The sequence below is a fragment of the Wyeomyia smithii genome, chromosome 3 (genome assembly GCF_029784165.1).
Source record: "Wyeomyia smithii strain HCP4-BCI-WySm-NY-G18 chromosome 3, ASM2978416v1, whole genome shotgun sequence".
Taxonomy (NCBI): domain Eukaryota; kingdom Metazoa; phylum Arthropoda; class Insecta; order Diptera; family Culicidae; genus Wyeomyia; species Wyeomyia smithii.
Window position 1 is genome coordinate 203,201,132 of NC_073696.1, and position 22,992 is coordinate 203,224,123.

Here is a 22,992-nt window from a genome sequence, read left to right on the forward strand (position 1 = left end):
TTCTAAAGGCATCGGTTTTCGAGTTATTTTAAATTTAAGCTCAATAAAATATTAATATTTCGGAAAATACACGTTTTTTTTAATTTGTCCATGGTTCTCCAGCAAAAACCATACGTTCATTGGAATGCTTGATCAAAAATATACAATTCGTTCTTTGACAACAAAACGATTGGATAAATAACTCAAGCGCTAAACCTTAGCCTGAATAAAGTGAAAATGGAATACACCAAGCCCAAATGCTGTAAACCCTTACCTGATCATCGGTGCTCATCAAGCTTACGCAAATTAAACGAAAACGTTATTGCAAAATTAAAAATATTGAACAGTCAAGCTCATTTTAATACGTCTTTATCAATTTGTGATTCGTGTAGTTATTGGAATGATAGTCAAGTCACCATTCATCCCTTCGTTGTTTACTATTCAGAATCTGGAACACTTAAGAATATCAGCTTCATCATAATATCGGAAGTACTCTATCATGATACTGTTGCGGTTCAGGTGTTCATTGCCAAATTAATGAGTTTTTTGAAAACAACAATAGAGTTGAAAAAAGCGATATTAATGTCTGATGGAGCTGCCTCACAATATAAAAATAGAAAAAACTTTGCAAGTCTTTGCAAGTTCGAAACAAAATATAACGTCGATGCAGAGTGGCATTTTTTTGCGACTTCTCATGGTAAAGGCCCATGCGATGCAATTGGTGGCATATTAAAACGAATGGCAGGAAATGCAAGTTTAGCTAAAGAACATGAACATCCCATTACAAGCGCAGTAGAATTGTATCATTGTAATGAAAATTCATCAAAAATGTCATTTAGTTGGGTATCATATGAAGAATATGAACAAGGAGTAACAGAATGGAGCAACATTTTCAAAAAATCTATAATAATAGCTGCCACACAAAAGTATTACTCTTTTGTTCCGATTTCAGAAAATAAGATCCAAACGAAGCTGTTTTCAAAAAAAGACGACTCATTTACTTATGATGTATATAAAATAAAAGGTGAAACTAGTTCTGTAAAGTATCTATGTCATAAAAAAATATATGTTCCTAAAATAATAAAACTCGAAAATAAATATTTGATTCTTATATATATTTATATCACTTAGAACATTTAACTCTTTTCTTGAGAACCGTTCGCCCAATCGTTTTGTTGTCAAAGAATGAATTGTATATTTTTGATCAAGCATTCCAATGAACGTATGGTTTTTGCTGGAGAACCATGGACAAATTAAGAAAAACGTGTATTTTTCTAAATAATTATAATTTTTCGAGCTTAAATTTGAAATAACTCGAAAACCAATGCCTTTAGAATGTTTACTACCAAGAGCTTTTTGATTCAAAATGACTCTCTGAACCGTTCGCCCAATCGTTTTGTTGTCAAAGAATGAATTGTATATTTTTGATCAAGCATTCCAATGAACGTATGGTTTTTGCTGGAGAACCATGAACAAATTAAAAAAAGTGTATTTTTCTAAATAATTATAATTTTTCGAGCTTAAAATAGAAATAACTCGAAAACCAATGCCTTTAGAATGTTTACTATCAAGAGCTTTTTGATTCAAAATGATTCTCTGCATCTTTTAAAATCATCAGAATACAAATATTTTGAAATATGTTTGAATTAGAATTTTCATAAAAAAAATTAATCTACCATAAAAACATTATTTTCCATTTCTCCATCCTAGACTTTTTTTTAAAAGTTGCGAATCAACGTCAACTTTCTTTAAAAAAAAAAATAAAAAAAAAATCAAATTTTTTTTTTAATTGAAATTTAATGTTTATTTTTAATTTTTTTTTTGGTCAAAAAAATTTTTTTTGTACAGTGTATATTTTTTTATGATGCATTTTTAATTCCCTGCAACTCATTCTCAGACAGTTTTTCTATACAACCAACGGTTTCTGGGCTACAATGCTTCGAATAAAACCTATGCCAAAAGGCATACGCCCTTTTAGAATGTGGGTGTAAAAAATCTCTCCACCTGTGAAAAATGCTCAGTTTGCTAATCCAAATACGTGTGCAAAGTTTCATTCAAATCAAAAATGGTCGATTAAATTTTCGCGTATTTCCAGGCGATTTGAAATGAATTTGCTCGTGATGATAAAGCGTTTTTTTTTTCTTCAAATGCGGTCGTTTTTCGTCGATTTTGATTTTCAATCGATTTAATAATGATGAATAGTATACTCCGATTATGGTTTTACCTTCTTCAAGAAAGTCCACGAATGCCATGTGTATCCCAAAGTACGGAGGGCATAACTTTTCGGTCCATTGTTGCGTTTTTGGACGCTTCGGGGTACTATGTCCTGGTGAAACCCACTGTTTTGCCTGTTGCGTTGACTAAGCAGTGTAGTAATGGATCCAGCTTTTATCCATGGTTATGAATCGGCGCAAAAAAACGAAAATAATGCCGAATTCTGCTAGAAAGACGTTACACGAATTTGTTTTTGGTCCATTGTGAGCAAACGCGATCAACCGCCTGTGCAAAGTACGGGTAATACTCATCCAGCTTGACCTTGGTCTCGGATATCGTTTTCTTGCGTAGATAGTAGTGTTTGATCGTCACAAAATATCAAAAAATTGGTCGCAGTGACGAAAATACCCAACACGGAAAAAAAAAAGTGTTTGATCAAAACTCGAAACTCAGATTTTTCCATATTAAAAAAAACTCGGAGGTTAGTCGCTTCTCAATACTGTAACTTGTAAATGCGTAAACATAAATGGCTGAAGTTTTGACAGGCGTCATTTTAAGGATCAAGCTCGACAAAAATGATTCATATTAGTGAATACTTATGCCGTCTCTTAGAAAGTACTTGTCAGACTGCCTAGTACTCCAGGACCCGACATCCCCTCCATAATTATTAGTCAATATGCCAATGTGTTAGTAAATCCACTTCGCTGTATCTTCAACAAATCGTTTGAGCAACGGAAATTTCTCGAGGTATGGAAATATACATATGTTTCCAGTGCTACACAGGTTTGTACAAACCTACTAGAGTTCACATCAATGTGTATCACACAAATGGAACAAAAAACGCAAATAGATGTCATCTACACCGATCTGAAGGCAACTTTCAATCGTATTGACCATTGCATATTATTGTGTGAACTTTCCCGACTTGGAGCATCCCTTTCGTTCGTCGAAAGGCTGAGTTTGTACTTATGTGGTCGTCGCATCTCTCTAATAAATCGGGAATACCCGATACGCGGATGACTTAAAGTTGTACTTAGCAGTCCGTACAATTGACGATTGTCGCCGTCTGCAAGCTCTACTAAATGTTTTGGTTGATTGGTGTTACAGGAACTGGCTAGTGATTAGCATAGGATAATGCGAGGTTATGACATTTCACTGTATTTTGAACTAATTATGTTCAAATATGTTCAAACATGAATGGACTTGAGTTAAGAATAATTGACCGCGTTTGCGACCTTGGCATTTTACTCGACGCTGAGCTCACTTTTAATTTGTACCATGCCAGCTAAATATCGAAAGCAAATCGACAACTGGGATTTATTACAAAAATTGGCCGAAACTTCCTAGAAGCGCTGTACTGTTCACTGGCACGACCACTATTTGAAAACTGCAAAAATTGCATATTAAGCCTTTGGTTGCTTCTAAAAAAATTCATATTAAGCCTTCGGTTGCCCAGAAAATTTTTCTTCGAGGTAACAGTAGATCTCGACTTTTTATGTTTATTTTCAAAATTCGATTTTCCAAATTTCATGTGCCTATTCCCTTCTTGGTAGATTTTCGAGGGTCGAAAAATCACAACATTGAGCGCTTTGAGGCACCCCTTGGAATCATGTCCAAATGAGTTGAAATTTTCCACAGATCATTTTTTGGGGCCAATGAACAAAATGTACATGGTCGGTTTTTAAAATTCGATGATGAAATTTTCTCATACAGTCATTGCCACCCTACAATCCCCGTTATTTGACATAATTGTGACAAGTTTCTCTCAGTAGGTCTCGACGTACGACGCTGGTCTCAACAAGCCTGTTGTCGTATGTTCGAATCCCGGTTCGGAAAAAAATATTCCCTCTTTTGTCCTTAAGCCACAAAATTGTTGTGAGTATACTATAAAAACAAAATTTTATTCAGCGTGGGGATCCGTATTACTTTCACGTAGAATTTTCGGTCGATGGGAGTGCAAGATTTCAAATATTCGTTCGTTACTTTGAAAGTGGGCCGAATAGGTGTAACTTGCTGCTCCAGTTTCCCGCTACCGGCAGCTGTAAAACTTACGTCAGTTAGCGGCATTGCATGGAATAGTCATAGTTTAATTAAAAGTCGAATGAAAATCTGCTTCACTGCTCTGCCATTGTTGAATGTAGTAGTAGTAGTAGAAATACACAGCACATGTATTTAGTTACATAAAATCATTGCTCTCCGGATTTGGCTTTGGTTGTGCTTTTTTGCCGGTTTGAATGGAAGCCCGAGTTAAGATGTGTGTCAACAGTAGACGGTAGCAAATTTGTACATGCAATTTCTTATTACGCGGGGTCGCACATAGGAGTAAATAATGTAAAAACCTGATCAAAAGTCAAAAAAGCAAAAGTTTATTAACCATGTTCTGCATAATCTCATTTTGAAGTGTGATACTTACTGAATTTTTTGACAGCCTATGAGCATCCAGAAGTATTGTTTACCTTTGTTACAGCTGGTTGAAATCGATTAAATTTTGGCTTTCTGTTGTTGCATTCGATGCTCCCGTATCGTTCACTGTTTTTTAAAACAATCAAGTGCAACGTAGTTATTTATAATCAAACCAACTATGGAAATTGTCAAAGAAAATTAGTTTAACCAATCTGTAACCTTTAAGGGGTTATAAGTAGTCGTATAAGTAGTAGTATAAGTAGTAAGTATTTTTTGTATGTCGTATTATATGAGGTAAGTTAAGTATCAATGAGTTTCAACGTAAACAGTCAATTGCAAATGAAAGCCTGTATGTTTTTGGTCAAACTGGTGGTATAAGATTATCCGAACCAATCCGAACTCATGTTTTAAATCATTGTGAAAATCATCGAAAAATTTCAACTTTTCATCTTCCGGCAGTGATTTTGACTTAGTTCCAAGAACATACCTCTGTCATGTAATGTATGAGTGATCTGAGACATTCTAAACAAGTTGCTATTGAATTCGGATCCTTTGATCACGAGCTCTAGGCCAAAATCCAAAAAAACGGTAAAACTTTTTCGTCCGAAGCAATGCAAATGTTGCGAGTAAAATGTTCGTACACGGACAATGATGATAATACTAGTGATTCTTCAGATTCTTCTGAGTGCTCAGATTGATTAATAATCAAAACAGTGTTAACCCCGAACCTCATTGATCTGAAAAAATAGTTCTGTTTCATTCATAAAGGCTCAGCCATTTATTGTAGAAATGAAACTACTATTGAATCCGAACTACATCATCAGAAAAGTAACAAATCACTCAAAGGTAGGTTATTCCATGAAATTTTTAGCCACAACAATTTGTTATACTATATTTTTGATCCACGATACGTTTCCAGTCCAAAAATACTTCAAAATAATTTTGATCAGGTTTGAAGTTCTAAGTGCTCCACTGTGGGTCGTATCTTGCACGAAAAAATAAGCAAAAAATATTGTGAGCTTTGAATTTAATTACTTTATTCTTAGCACAAATATTCATTTTCCTGTTTATAAAATAGTTTCACAAGTCTATTTGTCCTTCTTTTGTCATCAAACATTTGTCGGATAATTGGGTGTGCATTGCAGAGGAAGTAAAGGATGGCAAACATTTTGCCAGTCAGTAGGATGAGAATGCAGAACGACCAGCTGGTAGAAGTAATAATAGTAGGTACTGGAGGTCGCTTTGTCGGAGTGGCGAAGATGAGTGTACTTCGTTTTGAGCAGGAGTAGAATCGTTTGAGAAAAGCGACCATCTGTCGATTATGCGACTGCAGCGCAAAACGGCGAAGTGCAAGTTGGTGAAAGCACCGGGGAGGGAAAATGTAATAACAACCGGGAAAATCTGCTGTTTTCGTGCTAACGGGAGCATCGAGATAAGTGGAAAAATATAATTGCACGAATTATCAAAATGAAATAATTAGAACAATGTATACTTCTGCAGTTTGCGGTGAGGGTTGAAAAGTTTTGCTCTGAGCTTTTCCGCATACTCCGGGTCGAATAGAATTTTATTTGTACGAGACACTGAACTCGACCTTCAACTATGGAGTTCACATTATGTTACATTGAAGCTAAAAACTGTCAAGTTATATAAAAACTTATTATTTCGACATGAGTGTTAGAATTATAGAAATGTCAATAATTTTTGTATAATCCATTCTCTCCGTTTTCCACAGAGGCCCGTCAACATGGCGTCGGTTACTATGGCTTTTCAACCGATCGGGAGGAACGTATTCGACAGCAGCATGAGCTGGATTCCATAAGAGAAGCAACGATGGAAGCGCAAAAGGAAAAGGAAAATTTGCGCAACGTTCGCGACAAAATAATTGCCGAAAGAGTGAAAGCGGCCAAGGCAAGGCAGCGAGCTCGCCTCGGATTACCCCCAGAGGACGAAGAAGAATCAACTAATGATAAAGCTAAAGATGAAGAACTCTATGATACGGCGGCTGAGAAAAAGAGATTGAAGGCAGAAGCCAAAGCACAGAAGAAAAAGGAAAAAGAAGAAAGAAAACGGGAGCGAGAACGACAGAAGCATGTGCGGCCTTGGGATCAAGGAAAAGAACGAGATGACGAGTTGGAGTGGAAGCCGGCTCGGGAATGGCATGTAATGTCCCAGGAAGAGTGGAACGAGATGAAGCGAAAAGAAAGAATACCCGAATTTGCTCCCCCTGTGGAAAAATCTGCAACTTTAATGGAAAGTAAAAATTCTCAACCTGTAGAAAATTCCTCAACATTGCATGAAACGTTTAGAAATAATCCGTTATTGAAATCATACTGTGGTGATAATAATTCTAGACTAAAAGCAGGTGGATATCAGCAAGAAAATGAAGAAGATGATGAGGATGAAATTATTGGTCCTCTTCCTACTAAATTAGCACCGAGCGGTAACAATGAGGAGGAAGTTGACTTACCCATAATTCCGGGTATGGAAAACAATATATTTCCCGAAGAATCAAATCGAGTATTGTTTTTCACAAGTAAGAAAAACGTTTCTAAACGAAAGTTTGATTTTATCGATAAGACTACCGCTGACAAACTGCAATCAACTTTATCTTCGGTCATTAATAACAACGCCAGATTACCTCATAACACAAAATTAGGTAACTTAACTTCCTTAGAAGACTCTTATCAAACGAAGTTTTCTACTGCGAAGCGGAAGGAGTTCAAACGAAAAAATTATGATCTCTTCGCCGAGACCGATGAAGTTCCGAGTCAAACTAATAAGCCGATTCCGATACGGAATGAACTGAGTGATGATGATGAACTGGAAGATCAGCTCGAGCGTAAACAAATCGATGCTGATGGGGGTGTGCAAATTGCACCGCCACCCACTTACGAATATTACGGACCATCGTCTAGTAAAAGAAAGCCAACAACACGTCAACCGCCGATCTCGAAAACAGCCCTAGAGGCATCCATTGAAGCTGGGTTGAAATTCTTGCGGAATCAATCAGACAAAGCTGGAGGTCCCAGTGTACCGACAAAAAACAAATGGACTACTAATGCGGACTATTAAGCGGTGAGTTTTGTTGGAAAAAATTTGCAATAAATCGTTGTGCTGGTTTTATTTTTATTTGTTAATGAGCCAACAATTATTTAATGGAATTCAAAAGAAAAGCGAAATAGGCATGAATAGCATTTGTGGAGGAGAATGCAGTGAACTGGTTTAAGAAGAGACTTTTCACTGTACATGTCATTGTTATATTGCGCTGTACATGTACATATAGTGTCTGGTGTGACCTGATTCACAGAAATTAATTTATTCGGAAGTCCCTGCCAACATATGCGTCAGTTGTCTCACTGGGAACTGTTTAGTTGAATCGTATTAATTACAGCCTTTTATGGATATTTTTTTCAATTGCTTTCGATGTTCGAAGGCAATTTGATTTTCTTACCTATTTAGTAACAACGGCAACTCCTTCAATGAAAATGACAGCCAATCATGTTGAATAGCTGTGTTAACGGTATAATATCAAACATTCATGTACGTCCACAAGACTGTAACGATAAAAACGAAAGTGTTCTCCCACATATTGGCGAACAGTTTTATGGTTATTGTTTGTGTGTTATATACACAGCAATTTTCGCAGAATGGCTGCAAAGATTGCACCGCAATGCCAATAGACATGGATCGATTATTATTTAGTTGAATTAGGGTAAGGAACCAATTTTAAGCAGTTTGTTTCGGGGACTGAAGTCTGAAGTTTAAAAAAATCGTTTCAAACACAAAAAGTGATTTATGTTTTTGAAAAATCGTTAGTTTTTTAAAATTGTTTTAAACACAAAAAGTAAGTTATGTGCTCGACGGGGTACCCGGGTACCTTCTTAGGTTTTAAAAGACAAAATTTCATATCCACTTGTGATTGTAAGTGATAAGACTCTGTGACATCTCAAAGCTCATTAAAAGGCAACTTTTGATAATATTTATTTTTTTGATAATAACAAGAGGGAGTCGATGGGGGCTGGGTACCCGGGTACCCGCAAATTGAAATTCTTGCAAATTTGACAATTTTCATCCGATTTCGATGATTTTAGCACCAAAAGATTCAGTAGCTTCTCAACTTTGAAACCTGTGTCAGCGGTGCCTCGAAAGTATTTTCTCATTGCCGGAAATCCATTTTTTTGGGAATATGTTCCGAAACTGAGGAATTTTATGAATATTTGAACAAAATCTTACAATTATTGGTTCAAAGTTCATAAAATTACTTTCACAGGCCATTTTATGGTTTTGGGTGTTTTGGTGATAAGCCCTCAATCAAAATGGTCCTCCCAGAGCAAATTCCACCGGGGCTCTAGTGGCCATGGAAACAATTGAATAATACAACGTCGCATGCCATCGAATATGAGAATCAAAATTGGCCGAATACCATCGAATATGGGTATTTTTTTTTTCTGTGTGAACTCTACACTGCGACCAGAGATAAGATCTATTGTGATATTGCCCAGGTGTTTTCTGTACTCCGCACTTCATATCATGGGCGTAGCCAGAATTTCAAATAGGGGTGGGGGAGTTCTTCAAAATTTTAGAAGTAAAAAAATGGTATTTTGAAAAATAAAAATAAATACTAGTGTTTAGTGATTGTTACATCAAGGCAACCAGTGAAAAGTTGTCCTTGACATCAGAGTGGAAAATTTGATTATGCTTTGTCCAACCTCGAATATCAATAGATGTTCTTTAGTAAAAACTCTTAAGTTCATTCAAACCTTTGGACATATCATTTGAGCGACGAGGATTTCAAGAATCCACGAACATGGCAGAAGATAGAGTTGATCAGCAGCCGCAACTGGGAATTCAAGATGGCCTTACTTTTACAGCAGATGGCGGCCCAGCAGCAGCAGCCTCAGTATCAAACCCCGGAGCAGATTTGGGAGTCCCTCTCGAACATCACCGAGTTTGTCTTCGACGAAGAAAACGGAGGTACGTTCGGACGCTGGTTTAACCGCTACCAGGACCTCTTCGAGAACGATGCAGGCCAGCTGAATGATGCGGCGAAGATACGTCTACTTCTCCGGAAGCTGGACACCCATTCGACCCATTCGCACAGCCGCTATCTCAACTACATCCTGCCAAAGCTTCCCAAGGACGTGAAGTTCGAAGACACAGTCAAGATTCTCAATAAAATCTTCGGGCATCAAACGTCAACGTTCCGGAAACGGTTCATGTGTCTGCAGTTGGTGAAATGTGAATCTGAAGATATTATCAGTTACGGCGACAACGTCAATCGAGCCTGTGAAGATTTTCAGTTCCAGAATCTAACACCGGACCATTTAAAGTGCTTCATTTCACACTCACTCTCAGCAAGCAGAGAGTACTCAACTGCTGTTCAACCATTGTTGACTCAGCCAGGTTTTCACCCGACGTAATGTGCTGAGCGAGCGTTCGATCGTGCATGTTTCACATGGTAGAGCAAGTGCAATTTTAATTGCTTTCTCAGTCGCAGGGAAGAAAGAACGGGCTTCAGCTAGCAGATCCAGCTCTTCCAAGTTCTTACGGTCTGCTCTCATGCTGCTGCAATGTTGATACCAAACTTCCACCTCTGCAAAAAAATTGTCAACTTCGTTAAAAAATTACGAAAGCTTAGGTTTTGCGCTCGAACACATTTTTAAATCGAGAGTGGTTACTTCCGGTTTCTGGATGAGAACCAAAACTTGACGAATATCATTGAATATGAGTATTTCCGGAATCTGGATGACGCTCAGAGACCGGAAATCAACTCCAGACGCCATTTTGAAATTCGAGATGGTGACTTCCGGTTTCCGGAAAACAGCCAAAATTATCCAAATGTAACCAAATATACTTTCGGAATCGGGATGCTGCCTAGAAACGAAAAAAGCAGTCCGATACCCTACACGTTCCAGTATGCGATACTTTACAGATTCTTCGCCCACTTTCGGCTGTCGGTGCACGAAGCAAAACCGGGTAAATGAAAAAAGCATTTTCATGTTCGAGTACTTTTTTTCAAGCTCCTAGTCGAGCAATTTTAGTCGAGTATTCCTACTCGCAAGCAGGAACTCTCGTACTCTTTCACTGTCCCTGAGTAGCAAGACCAGAGGGGTTTTGCGTGCCAGTGGTACATGAAGAAGAAAAAGTATCTCGGAAACGTGTGTGCAAAAGACTTGAGAAGCGTAGCCTATGTCTTAAGCAGAAAGGTTTTGCTTCTCGCTCGCTTTACAACGCTGTTAAGGACCCGGTATGTGGTCCCCGTGGTTCTGTGGTTAGCGATGTCGGTCGGCCAGCTCTCGCACACATGGTTAAGTTCGATTCTCGATCAGGTCGAGGATCTTTTCGAGCTGGAAATTTTCTCGACTCAGCACTGGGGCACGGTGTATCGTTGAACTTATCCTACAACATGCAAAATGTGCCAAGAACAATATCGATAACGAATTCTCTCAACTAATCTAGTTGATCAAGACCACTATCGGCCCTACAGGCTAGCGTGCGAGATATTGTTGTTGTGTTGGGTACCCGGGTACCCTCTCGGGCGTGTAAGGGTGTTTTTTGTTAAGAAAAAGAAAAGGTTCATCTCAGATTTTTATTCGAAAAAGTTTCTTAGATAGACAATTTAGTAGCCTGAGACTCTTCTATAAAATTTTTAGGGTACGAAACATTTGAAGTGATTAAGATGATGTAACATTTGAAGAATTAAAATCTGGACCATTTACGAAAAATCTGGATAATAAGGCATTAAATCTGCTTATTTGGATACATTTCCAGATCAATAATATTTTACGTAGTCATACGTCAAAAGTGTAAAATAAGGTATTCATTTACTATGAATCATCTTTTAAATGTTTATGATAACTATTATTGCTGAGAAAATAGAGCGAATTTAGAGTACAATTGATATAGAATAAACTCATTAAAAGGGTTTACCTGTAGTGTTTTCGCATAGCGGATTGAGCTGTTTTCGCATAGCGGATAGTTCTGGCATCACTGCTCATAGCCTTCTGTTGTGGTATTTCAGCTCGCGATATTCGACTTGATTTCCAAGCGAAATAAAGTAGTTGCGTAAACGAGTGTAATTCACAAGTGTATTTAGTGTATCGTTGTGCATAATACAAAGGAAGAAGGTAGAATTTAGTGAATTGTGCCACACAAATTGTGATCGCAAGTTTTGCGTAGTGTAGAGGTAAACCAGTGATCACACAAGCAGGCTGACATTTGTTTAGTAAACAAACGCTTCGAAACGGTTGAAGATCACATGCAAGTTATCTTGTATGTAACTGAATCGCGTACAACATATCTTTCATACGATCTCGCTATTCAAGCAGTGTTGCGATTTTGTTTACTGGATAACCATATTACTTATATTACATATTTAATTAATAAATTTAATTGCATGATGAAAATTAATAAAACGATCTTAACTAATATGGTTAACTGTTGTACAAAAATTTTCTTTGCAAATGTACTAACTTTTCTTTGATGCCAACATTTACTAGATTTGGGCAGATAATGTTCAAAAAATATCATAACCACAGGTAAATCCAGTACTAAAGTCTACAGCGAAAGGTGGAATCGCAACTTTGGACAGTTCGGAAACACCAATTGTACAATCCCAGAGGACAGTACCAAGGGCACTAATGATGCCTATGGTAAACAGAACTCAGGGTCAAACAATATTGGTCCCATTCTGGTCCAAAGAGGCAACTCACGCCCATCGTCAGACTCTGGAAAACCTGCAAACGCTGCTGGTCGATCAAAAAGCCCTGAAGTTCCGGCTGGGGATATGGTTCGAATAAGCACACATACATTTGGAAACCATTCCAATCAGAGGGATAAATTCAAGCCCCTGAAGAATGGAAATCAAAGTAACAATGCTGAATAAAATAAAGTTTATTCAGGTGAACCTTCACCACGCAAAAGGAGCTAGCAGCGTTCTTTGTAGAAGGTTCACCCGTGAAAATCTGGACGTAGCTTTAATTCAAGAGCCTTGGTTCAACAACAATACAGTTAAAGGAATTTCTACACCAAATTGTAAGCTTATTTACGACAGTACACAAACTAGTCCTAGAGCAGCAATTCTAATACGGGAAAATTTAGCTTTTATCCCCGTTACTGAATTCATCAGTAGAGACATCGTGGCAATTCAAATAGAGGTTCCAACGACCCGAGGGATAACGGAGATCATCGTCGCTTCTGCCTATTTCCCAGGAGATAACGTTGAGATTCCTCCTAAAGAAGTTGCCGCGCTTGTTCAACACTGCAAACTGAAAAACAAGCAGCTCATCATAGGATGTGATGCGATTGTCCTCCACACGGTCTGGGGTAGCAGTAACATCAATGTTAGCGGTGATTGTTTACTTCACTACTTGATTTCACATAACATAAACATTTGTAATCAAGGTAATGATCCAATATTTGTTACCAGTATTAGACAAGAAGTTCTTGATCTAACGCTTTGCAGCTCAAAATTATCTGGTATGATTGAGAATTGGTATGTGTCAAAAGAACAATCATTATCGGATCATAAACAAATCTTGTTTAACTACGTTTCAGGGGAACTGGTGACTGAAAGATTCAGGGATCCAAGAAAAACAAATTGGAATAGCTATCATTCCACAGTCTTAAACAAGAATTCTGTTTCAGTGGACGACATCTCTTCCACCGAGCAGCTTGAAACTGTTTCTTCATCTGTTCTAACCAATATAATAGAAGCCTTTAAAGAAAGTTGTCCGTTGAAACAGAAAACTTCTAGTAAAGACGTTTCTTGGTGAAACAATAAACTTGAAAGGCTTAGAAAATCACAGAAGGCTTTTCAACAAGGCCAAAACTACCGGCAATTGGACAGAGTATAAGAGCTGTCTAACAGAATACAATCGAGAGATCTGTAAATCAAAGAGAAGGGATTGGAAGCTTACATGTGAGCAAGTTGAAAACCTGCCTGTTGTAGCTAGACTCCATAAAGCCCTCTCTAAAGATCACACTAACGGACTTGGCCGCTTAAAGAACGAAAACGGTCAGTTCACAACAGATTCTCAGGAAACACTTAGTATAATGATGGATACACACTTCCCAGGCTCGACTCAATTGACTTCTGTAAACGCACAGGACTTCTTTATAGCTCATCCTAGCTCAATTCATGACAAGGTTGAAGCTAAAGAATAAGCCAGTGTAATATTCACGACGTCAAGAGTTGAATGGGCAGTGGATTCCTTAAAGCCCTTTAAATCGCCAGGGCCAGATGGGATTTATCCAGTGCTTTTACAAAAAAGCAAGGATATTTTAGTCCACTCTCTGGTGGAAATGTTCAGGGCTAGCATGGTACTAAGCTTCATTTCTAGTAGATGGCGAGAAGTCCGCGTCATATTTATTCCTAAGGCTGGAAAACGTGACAGGACAAGTCCCAAAGCATACAGACCAATCAGCAAATTCCAGTTTGCCTACCAAGCTGGTAAATCAACTGAAACAGCACTCCACACGTTGGTTTCAAAACTAGAGAAGTCTTCTGATGCTAAAGAAATCTCACTGGCAGCTTTTCTTGGTATTGAGGGAGCATTTGACAACGCTTCCCATGAATCTATAAAGAAAGCTATGTTAAATCGAGGGTTTGACATGTGCATCTCGAACTGGATACTTGCTATGTTAGATAATCAGTTAATCACATCCAATTTAGGAACATCAACTTTATCGACAAAACCAACAAGAGGTTGCCCGCAAGGAGGGGTTTTATCTCTTTTATTGTGGTCTCTTGTAGTCGATGATCTTCTTAACAACTTAACAAACCTAGGATACGAAGTCATCGGGTTCGCTGATGACATTACTATTTTAGTTAGGGGTAAATGCGGGTCTACTATTACTGATAGAATGCAATCCGCCCTAAACTACACACTCAAATGGTGCAAGCTGGAAGGACTAAACGTCAATCCTTCTAAAACAGTCATAATCCCATTTATAAGAAAGAGAAAATATAATATTGCAACTCTTAAGTTGGGAAAAACACAGTTGGTGCTATCCAAGAGCACTAAGTACCTAGGTGTAATGCTCGACCATAAGCTCAACTGGAACGACCATCTAGAGTATGCAACCTCAAAGGCAAACAACGCTCTTTGGGCTTGCAGCAATACATTTGGCAAAAAGTGGGGACTCAAGCCGAGGATGATCCACTGGATATACTCAGCAATAGTGAGACCCAGAGTAACATATGCTTCGCTAGTGTGGTGGCCCAAAACCACACAAATATCAGCTCAGAAGAAGCTAGATAAACTACAACGTCTGGCATGCTTATCAACAACAGGAACAATGGCCAGTGCACCATCCAAAGCTTTAGAAGCTCTTTTATATCTTCTACCCTTGCATCAATATGTACAACTTGAAGCCGAAAAAGGTGCTCTTAGGCTCAAACGTGTTAAATTTTTTCAGGAAGGAGATCTACAGGGACATTTACGAATCCTCAAAAATTTCCAACTGAACACCTTAGTAACCATGAATGAAGATCGGATGGACTTTAGGACTAACTTCAGTTCCTTTCAAAGTGATTGAATCCAATCGCACCGAATGGGAAGAAGGAGATCCTAAAGTTCGTCCAGGATCAGTAATTTTTTATACAGATGGTTCTAAAATGGGCGAGTCTACAGGCGCTGGGGTCACTGGACCAGGAATAAATGTATCAATTCCAATGGGACAGTGGCCCACAGTTTTTCAAGCCGAAATAAATGCTATTTTAACATGCACAAATATTTGCTTAGCCAGGAAATATAAATATGCCAATATCTGTATTTTCTCAGATAGTCAAGCCCTCAATGCATTAAAAGCATATACATGCCAGTCGAAGTTGGTATGGGATTGTATTCAATCCCTACGACAACTAACTGCAACAAACGTTGTTAATCTATACTGGGTGCCTGGTCACTGTGGTATAGAAGGTAATGAAAAAGCCGATCTCTTAGCAAGAATTGGTTCTTCAACTGCATTCATCGGGCCGGAGCCATTCTGTGGGGTATCGCCATCCTGTTTAAAATCTGAGCTCAGAGGCTGGGAATCAATGATGATTGATGCCAACTGGAGGGCTTACTCCAAAGCACGACAATCTAAACTATTCATTACACCATGTAATAGAATCACACGGAACCTACTCAGTATGAATAAAGCTGATCTGAGTACGTTAACTGGCCTACTGACTGGACACTGTCCGAGTAGGTATCACCTTAAAAAAATAGGTAAACTGACAGATGATATATGTCGTTTCTGTAATTCTGAAGTAGAAACCTCGGAACACTTACTATGCCAATGCAGCGCACTGATTCAGCGAAGACTGCGTATTCTTGGGAAAGGTGTCCTTACGCCTAACGAGATATGGTCTGCTGAACTAACGAAGGTAAGGAACTTCATCAAAGAAGCCATACCTTCTTGGGGTGGAATGCAAAGTCTGGGGGCGACTATCACTGATACCCATAGTGATGGAACGATCTGACAGTGCATATGAAGTAACGTGGAGTATACCGCAATATATCTAACTAATGGTAGCAGTGGTCATAGGCTCCTACAAGGAAAAATAGCGGATAGTCAAAATACCCAAATACACTAAAGTCGCTTTTTACGCGGGGGATACGTGCCGCGTGAAAAAAAAAACGCGTAAATTCCGGAATCCGCGTGAAAAAAACCGCGTAAATTCCGGAATCCGCGTAAAAAAGCTGCGTTAAAAAGCGACCTTAATGTACTTCACTTCCGAAAAAAAAAATTACGGAAATTCATTATTTTTCGACCTTCGACTCTCGACAGTCACCACAATTGAAAAATTAAATGAAGTTGAACAATTTTAGTCAGTTATTCGATAATAGATGATGACGATGAATGAAAACATTTTAATTTACCTGAAATTACACCAAGTTATTCCAGAATGTCAAATAGAAGTTAGCTCGGCGGAGCACAGAGTCATGCATAGGCATAAATAAATGCAGAGAGCTCGTTTAACGCATTTTTATTTAGCAACTGAAGGGTTCTGCATTTGTCAGGTTAATTTATTCATTGCATTTGTATTTTTCTCTACTATCGCGTGCTGTGGGGAATGCTTGTCGTTGATTTACCCTTTTACGGCCAGTAGAAAAGAATCAAATGATATAGCTATCGAGGCTTTTGGCACTGTTTTTCGGTTTGGTCGTATCTATGCACAGATTGATTCGCACTTTCGAAAAGTTTGATAAATACTTTAAAACTTTAAGCGATTAATCCGCAAAATGGTTATTTTGCAACCTGTGTAGTACCCTAGACCTCAAATTCTATAAAACTGTGCTAAAAGGATTTTTTTTTGAAAATGTGTAATAATTTTTACAAAACTTCAGTTGTGCTTGGTCATATAATGGACTAAAGACGACAAGCAGGAAGGAGCTTACGAACTGTGACATACTGTCGGCTTAGCAGGAGATTGGATTTTGTGGTATTCATCTTCGTTGACACATTCCTGAAACAGAATCGTTTTGTTTTAGACCGTCTATCTTTGGTGGCAACGAGGACTTTGGATTCTTGAATTCGGATCAAGTATCAAGAATCAAGAATCAGTTCTGATTAAAGCAGCCTTTCATTTTGAATGTTTTTTTTTCTAATATAATACAGTATAGCTTTCAGACTTTCTTTTGATAGTCTCGTTTTCTACGTGTTGTGTCATACCGTATAATCACCGACAAAATTATATGGCTTTGGAATTATCATTGATCAAATTCTAGTGATTGAAGTTTGGGTGTATGAAGGTTGATAAACAATAAAAATTGTTATCGAAAGTAAATTATTTTAGCCTACACAATATGAAGGCAGCTGTAATCAGTAGATTGGGGTTTAGCGATAATCGTAGGCTATAAATGGTGCCGCAATTCACGATTGATATTTTTAATGAAGTTATTTGACTAAATAAGGCCCATTGTACCAAAGGAATTGCAAGGTTTATAGAATGAAATTTTCGTTGGGGTTTCTGCTACTAATCGCTAAAGCTTATGTGAATGCTCAACATAATCCGCACTTTTGGCCCGGTCGCAGTACCATAGTGCACTTGTTCGAATGGAAGTTTTCTGACATTGCGGATGAATGCGAGCGTTTCCTTGCACCGAATGGTTTCGGAGGTATTCAGGTTAGTGATTGAAGACAGTGGAACACAGTTTTCTCTAATAGAAAAAATCTTCACTTGTAGTTGTCACCAGTGAACGAATATGTGATAGTTCAAATCGGAGATAACCGTCCATGGTGGGAACGGTACCAGCCGATGTCCTTCAAAATAATTTCTCGTTCAGGCGACGAGCAGGATTTTCTGGACATGTCACGTCGTTGTAACGCCGTTGGTGTACGGTTATATGTAGATGTAGCCATAAATCATATGGCAGCACACAGTCCAGCCGTTGGTATTGGAGGCTCGACTGCCGTTCCTGGAAATCGTGATTTTCCGGGCGTGCCGTTTACTATCGCTGATTTTAACCCGTCCTGTGCGATCACTGATTGGGGTAACGCGATTCAAGTAAGAAATTGTGAATTACTTGGCTTGCCGGATCTAAACCAGGGTATACAGACTGTTCGTGATAAAATGGTGGAGTTTCTTGATCATCTAGTAGATCTTGGTGTAGCTGGTTTTCGGATCGATGCAGCCAAACATATGTGGCCCGGAGATTTGGAGATTATTTACGGAGCGGTAAAACCGCTAAACACGGACTTTGGATTTGCTTCGGGATCACGGGCCTTTATGATGCAAGAGGTGATCGATCTTGGTCCTCATGAATCTGTCCGTAAGTGGGAATACAACCATCTGGGAACGGTAACAGAGTTTATGTACTCATTCTACGTTGGAAGAGCTTTCCGTGGCAATGATTTACTGCGTTGGTTGTCGGATTTAGGTGAAGACTGGGGACTTCTGCCTACTACCGATTCATTGGTGTTCGTCGATAATCACGATAACCAGCGGGGCCATGGCTCAGGGAGTCAAGGAGGAAATATTCTAACACATGTTGACTTCAGAGCCTATAAAATGGCAACTGCTTTTGCTGCGGCGTACCCATTTGGACAACTTCGAATCATGAGTTCCTTCTTTTTCAGCGACACTGAACAGGGGCCTCCGGCGGATGCTAATTTCAACATAATTTCACCATCGATCAATGCCGATGGAAGTTGTGGAAATGGGTGGGTCTGCGAGCACCGATGGCGTCAGATCACCAACATGATTAACTTCAGAAATGTCTGCTGGGGAACTCCATTCACCAATTGGTGGTCCAACGGAGAGAATAAGATAGCCTTCTCGCGAGGCAACTGCGGCTTTATTGCTTTCAACAATCAGTTCCAGCAGGATATGTTGGAAATTCTGCAAACAAATCTTCCGGCAGGAGTTTACTGTGATGTAATTTCCGGTGACAAGGTTGGAAATGAATGTTCGGGTAAAAGTATCACCGTTCTCACCGATGGCCGAGCGTCCATTAGTATACCAAGGGACGCCTACGATGGAGTAATGGCTATTCACATAGAGTCTCGACTATAATAGCCACAATACAGAGAATTGTGTGTTTTTGAAAAAAAAAAATATTTCTATCACTTGACGGAATCACTACTGCATGATTTGTTGAAATAACTCCAAAAGTCAACAAAAACGGGGAACGCTAGTTGTTGTGTTTAGTCAGTTTCCAATTCGAATTTCAAAATTGCAACTGCCTGATACTCAATTCTCTGGTACTACAAGTTAAAAATGTGGCCTTCACTAATGGAATATATCGAAATCCGAAAAAAAAGAATCTTACAAGTCATAGGCTATGAATAAATTCTAAAAAAAATTTGAAGTTCTTATTTTTAAATTTTATTCGACATGCATTGTGAGTTTATGGTGGTCACAACAGTGCAGCGATGCTTATACTGTTATCTGATTCAAATTTTCACCTGATAAATGTAATAGTGGCGGTTTCATATACCTGCATGAAGTTGCAATCGATTGGTTTTTATATTTATAATAATTTCATTGAATAGATTTTTCCTATAGAAGGTACGACAAATCTGATAATTGCTCCATTCGACTGCATGTAACCATAACAACAATGGTATACATATAGGTGCAGTCACTTATTGCTATTTGGTTCCGCCAGTCTACTTATCTAGAATACAGCGAATAGTGCTGCCGGCACAAACACAGGAAATACCACAAAACCATCGCTGGAACGATAATCTACATATTTGCACACGGAATAGAACACATAAGGTGAAAGGGTGAGGTGAACTGGCGAACGGCGTTAATCGGATTGAGTTTACACCCAGGACTCTTTCGGTCACATGGTTCACATGGCAGATACAGTGAAGAAAAGAATTAAAATAGATTAACATAGTTTTACAATACACTAAGGCTTTTTACGCGGATTCCGGAGTTTACGCTTTTTTACGCGGATTCCGGAATTTACGCGGATTCCGGAATTTACGCGGTTTTTTTACGCGGCACGTATCCCCCGCGTAAAAAGCGACTTTAGTGTATGTGATTCACATCCGGGAAGATGATTGGACTGACTTCTGTTACTATAAATATCGCGAGTTATAAAACAGGAAAGTTCGCAGCACGACGGACAAAAAAAAAATTACAACTGTCGCCTGCGTCTTCAAATCTTTAAAGAACTTTCGATCTAGAAAGCTTTCTCTGAATTATGAGACAGTAGTTTTTTATTGCGTTTCCAAAAGGAAATGTAGTACAAATATTTTATAAACATCAACACATAATTTGCATACTGTGAGCAACTGAGGAGCACCACCATAGATCCCGGGAATTAAATTCTTCTAACGCCATTCAACAAAGTTTATTATTATATTCTGGGTTCCCTTCGCTTTCGACACGGTTGGCTTTCGTTGGATGCATTTTTTCATCCATGAATGGAACAATGAAAAAAGTTTTCAGACTGTACAACCTCTAATTGTTTTAAAATGTATACATATATGCATCCCCACTTGCATGTGGTTTCATACGACAAAACAGGTGAACAGGACTTTGTTTATGTTAACTTTCTGATGGTACCTGCGGTAAAGCTCGTCCAAACAGGATCGGTGAAGAGATTTATTTTGTGTCATTCTATGTTGTGGAGGTTACGATAATAATATTCTCAGCTACCAAAGTCGTGGACTTCTGCTTGGTCTATCACATGTAACTGTGGTATAACTAGCTGTTATTGCATTTTTTCGATAAATTAAATATTCTGATCTAACAATTTTGTTGAAAACTAAACCATACAGCGTTTCAAACGATTTCAATTTGATACTAATTTTAAAACTTCATACATTATTAGAATTATCATGATTTTGTCACGGTGATGAAATTTTTTCAAAAGTAAATTTCCTAATATTCCCTGGAATGTAACACTAATTTCTCTAATATTTTTCACCTTTTAGCACAAAAAAAGTGCAACGATGATGAACGCAACTCTGAAATATCAGTGAAAAAGTATTTCACGTATAAAAGAATTTCAACATGGCATCTGGAATTGTTTTCCGGCTTCTGGGCATTCACCGGTTTCGAAAATACTCATATTCAGCAGCATTTGGCCGTTTTTGGCTATTTTAAAGTAACCACCAGTCAACATCTTGAATTTTCAAATGACCATAAATCGACCTCAGATGTCATTTTGAATCTTTTCAGTGTTACCACAATATTTCTAGAGTTATTTAAATAGTGTTGAATAAAAGTTGTTATTGTTCGTTGTCAAACGCAACAATGCAACTAATGCCACAATGCACAATGTAAAAATTGCCTGACTGGATTTGCTAGCACAACTATCGCTATTGGTACCCGCTTCAGCTACTGTTAGTAAGGGTTGTGTCACATTTCTCCGAAAGTCATTTTCCCGAAACAAAACTTTCCGAATGATATTTTCCCGAATGTTATATCCCCGAATGTACTGTTTCCCCGAATGTACCACTTCCCGAAATTCTTTTCCCGAATTTTGATTCTCCAAACGTACCGTTTTCCCGAATTTCGATTCCCCGAATGTAACGTTTCCCCGAAATTTGATTCTCCGAGTGTGAAATTTTCTCGAAATTTATTCCCGAAAGCGCATTCTAAGCAATACTAGGATTTCCCCCCAAGAAATTCGGTGTATTGTTTCACGATGCAGGTGCGAAATGATGTGTAACTAATTAATCACGCTTTCTTATAGGTCATAAAATTTTCGAATACACTAAGGTCGCTTTTTACGCAGGTTTTTTTTTGCGCGGCTATTTTTACGCGTATTCCGGATTTTACGCGGTTTTTTACGTATTTTTCACGCGGGTTCTTTTGACGCGGCACGTATTCCCCGTGTAAAAAGCTACTTTGGTATATAAGACATTTGCGCGATTACAACAAATGTTAACGAATTAATTCATAACAAACCGCGCAGCGAAGGTCGCGCGTCCCCAGAGTTAATTTATGAGTATGGGAGACATACAAATGTTAATGATGAGTATATGTATCGCGATTTTATCGATGCGAGAGCAACGCGTCCAATCATGAGAAAGCAAATTATTTTGGACCAAGCGAAGTGGTGGGTGGGATGGTGAGGAGCTGAAATATTAGAAAGTCATCTATTTTACAAAATCTCAAGGCAAAAATTCATGTATGTATTTACTTGAAACTTTTTGGCGTTTTGTATGCTCAAACGAATTTGAATTCTTCGACTACAAAAATAACGAAAGTTTAAATCTTGTGTTTTTTTAAGAAAATTATCCAAAGATCAACAAAAAATAAACCAGAGCGAAAATTAGTGTTCCATTTACTTAACCCGTAAAGACCCGGGACGGAACTTGTTTTTTGAAAATGCTCGTTCTCAGCAATGGAACGGCCGATTTGGAAAAACTTGGAATTTCATTCAAGGGGATTAGTTGCTCTAAGTTTTGGTAAAGATGCCCCCCCCCCTTCTGGACTCCTCCCCGTTCTTGTGAGACGCAAATATGTCTGTGTTTTTTCTAATTTTTCAAACAAATTGAGCAAACATTATGAATTTTCATACGTATCAATTGCTCCATGTATCAAATCATGTCAGGTAGATGAAATATGGTATGTAAGAGTGAATTTTGGAGTTTCCAAATTATTCCAGTACAAAATAACAAAACTACGTATTTTCATAAAAAATCAAATAAGAAAAACGCTCTTCAAATTTCAAGCTATACATTTTTGAAGTGAGGTCTCTTGAATCAATACGCGATGAAATATTTATTTTGGCATGCAAATATTTTGAGAAAAACGAGTTTAAATTCACTAAAGTACGTATTTTCATGGAAGCCTGATTTTCTCAGTCTCCCACAGAAGGTTTCAACTTGGCTCTTCAATTTTCAAGTTCTATATTTCTAGAGTAACGTCTTCTGAATCCAAAGATGGTGAAAGATTTATTCTAGCATGCACAGATTTAAAGAAAAACGAGTTTGAAT

The 22,992-nt window shown here is 38.2% G+C and overlaps 3 protein-coding genes across 5 annotated transcripts in view; all 3 read left to right on the plus strand.

The window, feature by feature from the left end:
- The window catches only part of LOC129733212 (coiled-coil domain-containing protein 174), a 111,311-nt gene that overhangs the window by 17,076 nt on the left and 71,243 nt on the right, over positions 1 to 22,992 (plus strand). For 2 of the 3 annotated variants that reach the window (XM_055694875.1, XM_055694876.1), the window contains exon 4: positions 6,329 to 7,671. In XM_055694875.1, coding sequence (XP_055550850.1) covers positions 6,329 to 7,668 — 1,340 coding nt within the window. In that variant the 3' untranslated portion in view covers positions 7,669 to 7,671. Of the gene's footprint in view, positions 1 to 6,328; positions 7,726 to 22,992 lie in introns of those variants that run through there. The other variant, XM_055694874.1, reaches the window with a different exon arrangement.
- LOC129729007 (uncharacterized) lies at positions 12,453 to 13,168 on the plus strand. Its single transcript, XM_055687485.1, has 2 exons — positions 12,453 to 13,090; positions 13,153 to 13,168. The coding sequence occupies exons 1-2, from the start codon at positions 12,453 to 12,455 to the stop codon at positions 13,166 to 13,168; spliced, it is 654 nt and encodes a 217-aa protein (XP_055543460.1).
- On the plus strand, positions 17,493 to 19,360 carry LOC129733213 (alpha-amylase A-like). Its single transcript, XM_055694877.1, has 2 exons — positions 17,493 to 17,713; positions 17,774 to 19,360. The coding sequence occupies exons 1-2, from the start codon at positions 17,537 to 17,539 to the stop codon at positions 19,100 to 19,102; spliced, it is 1,506 nt and encodes a 501-aa protein (XP_055550852.1). The 5' UTR covers positions 17,493 to 17,536; the 3' UTR covers positions 19,103 to 19,360.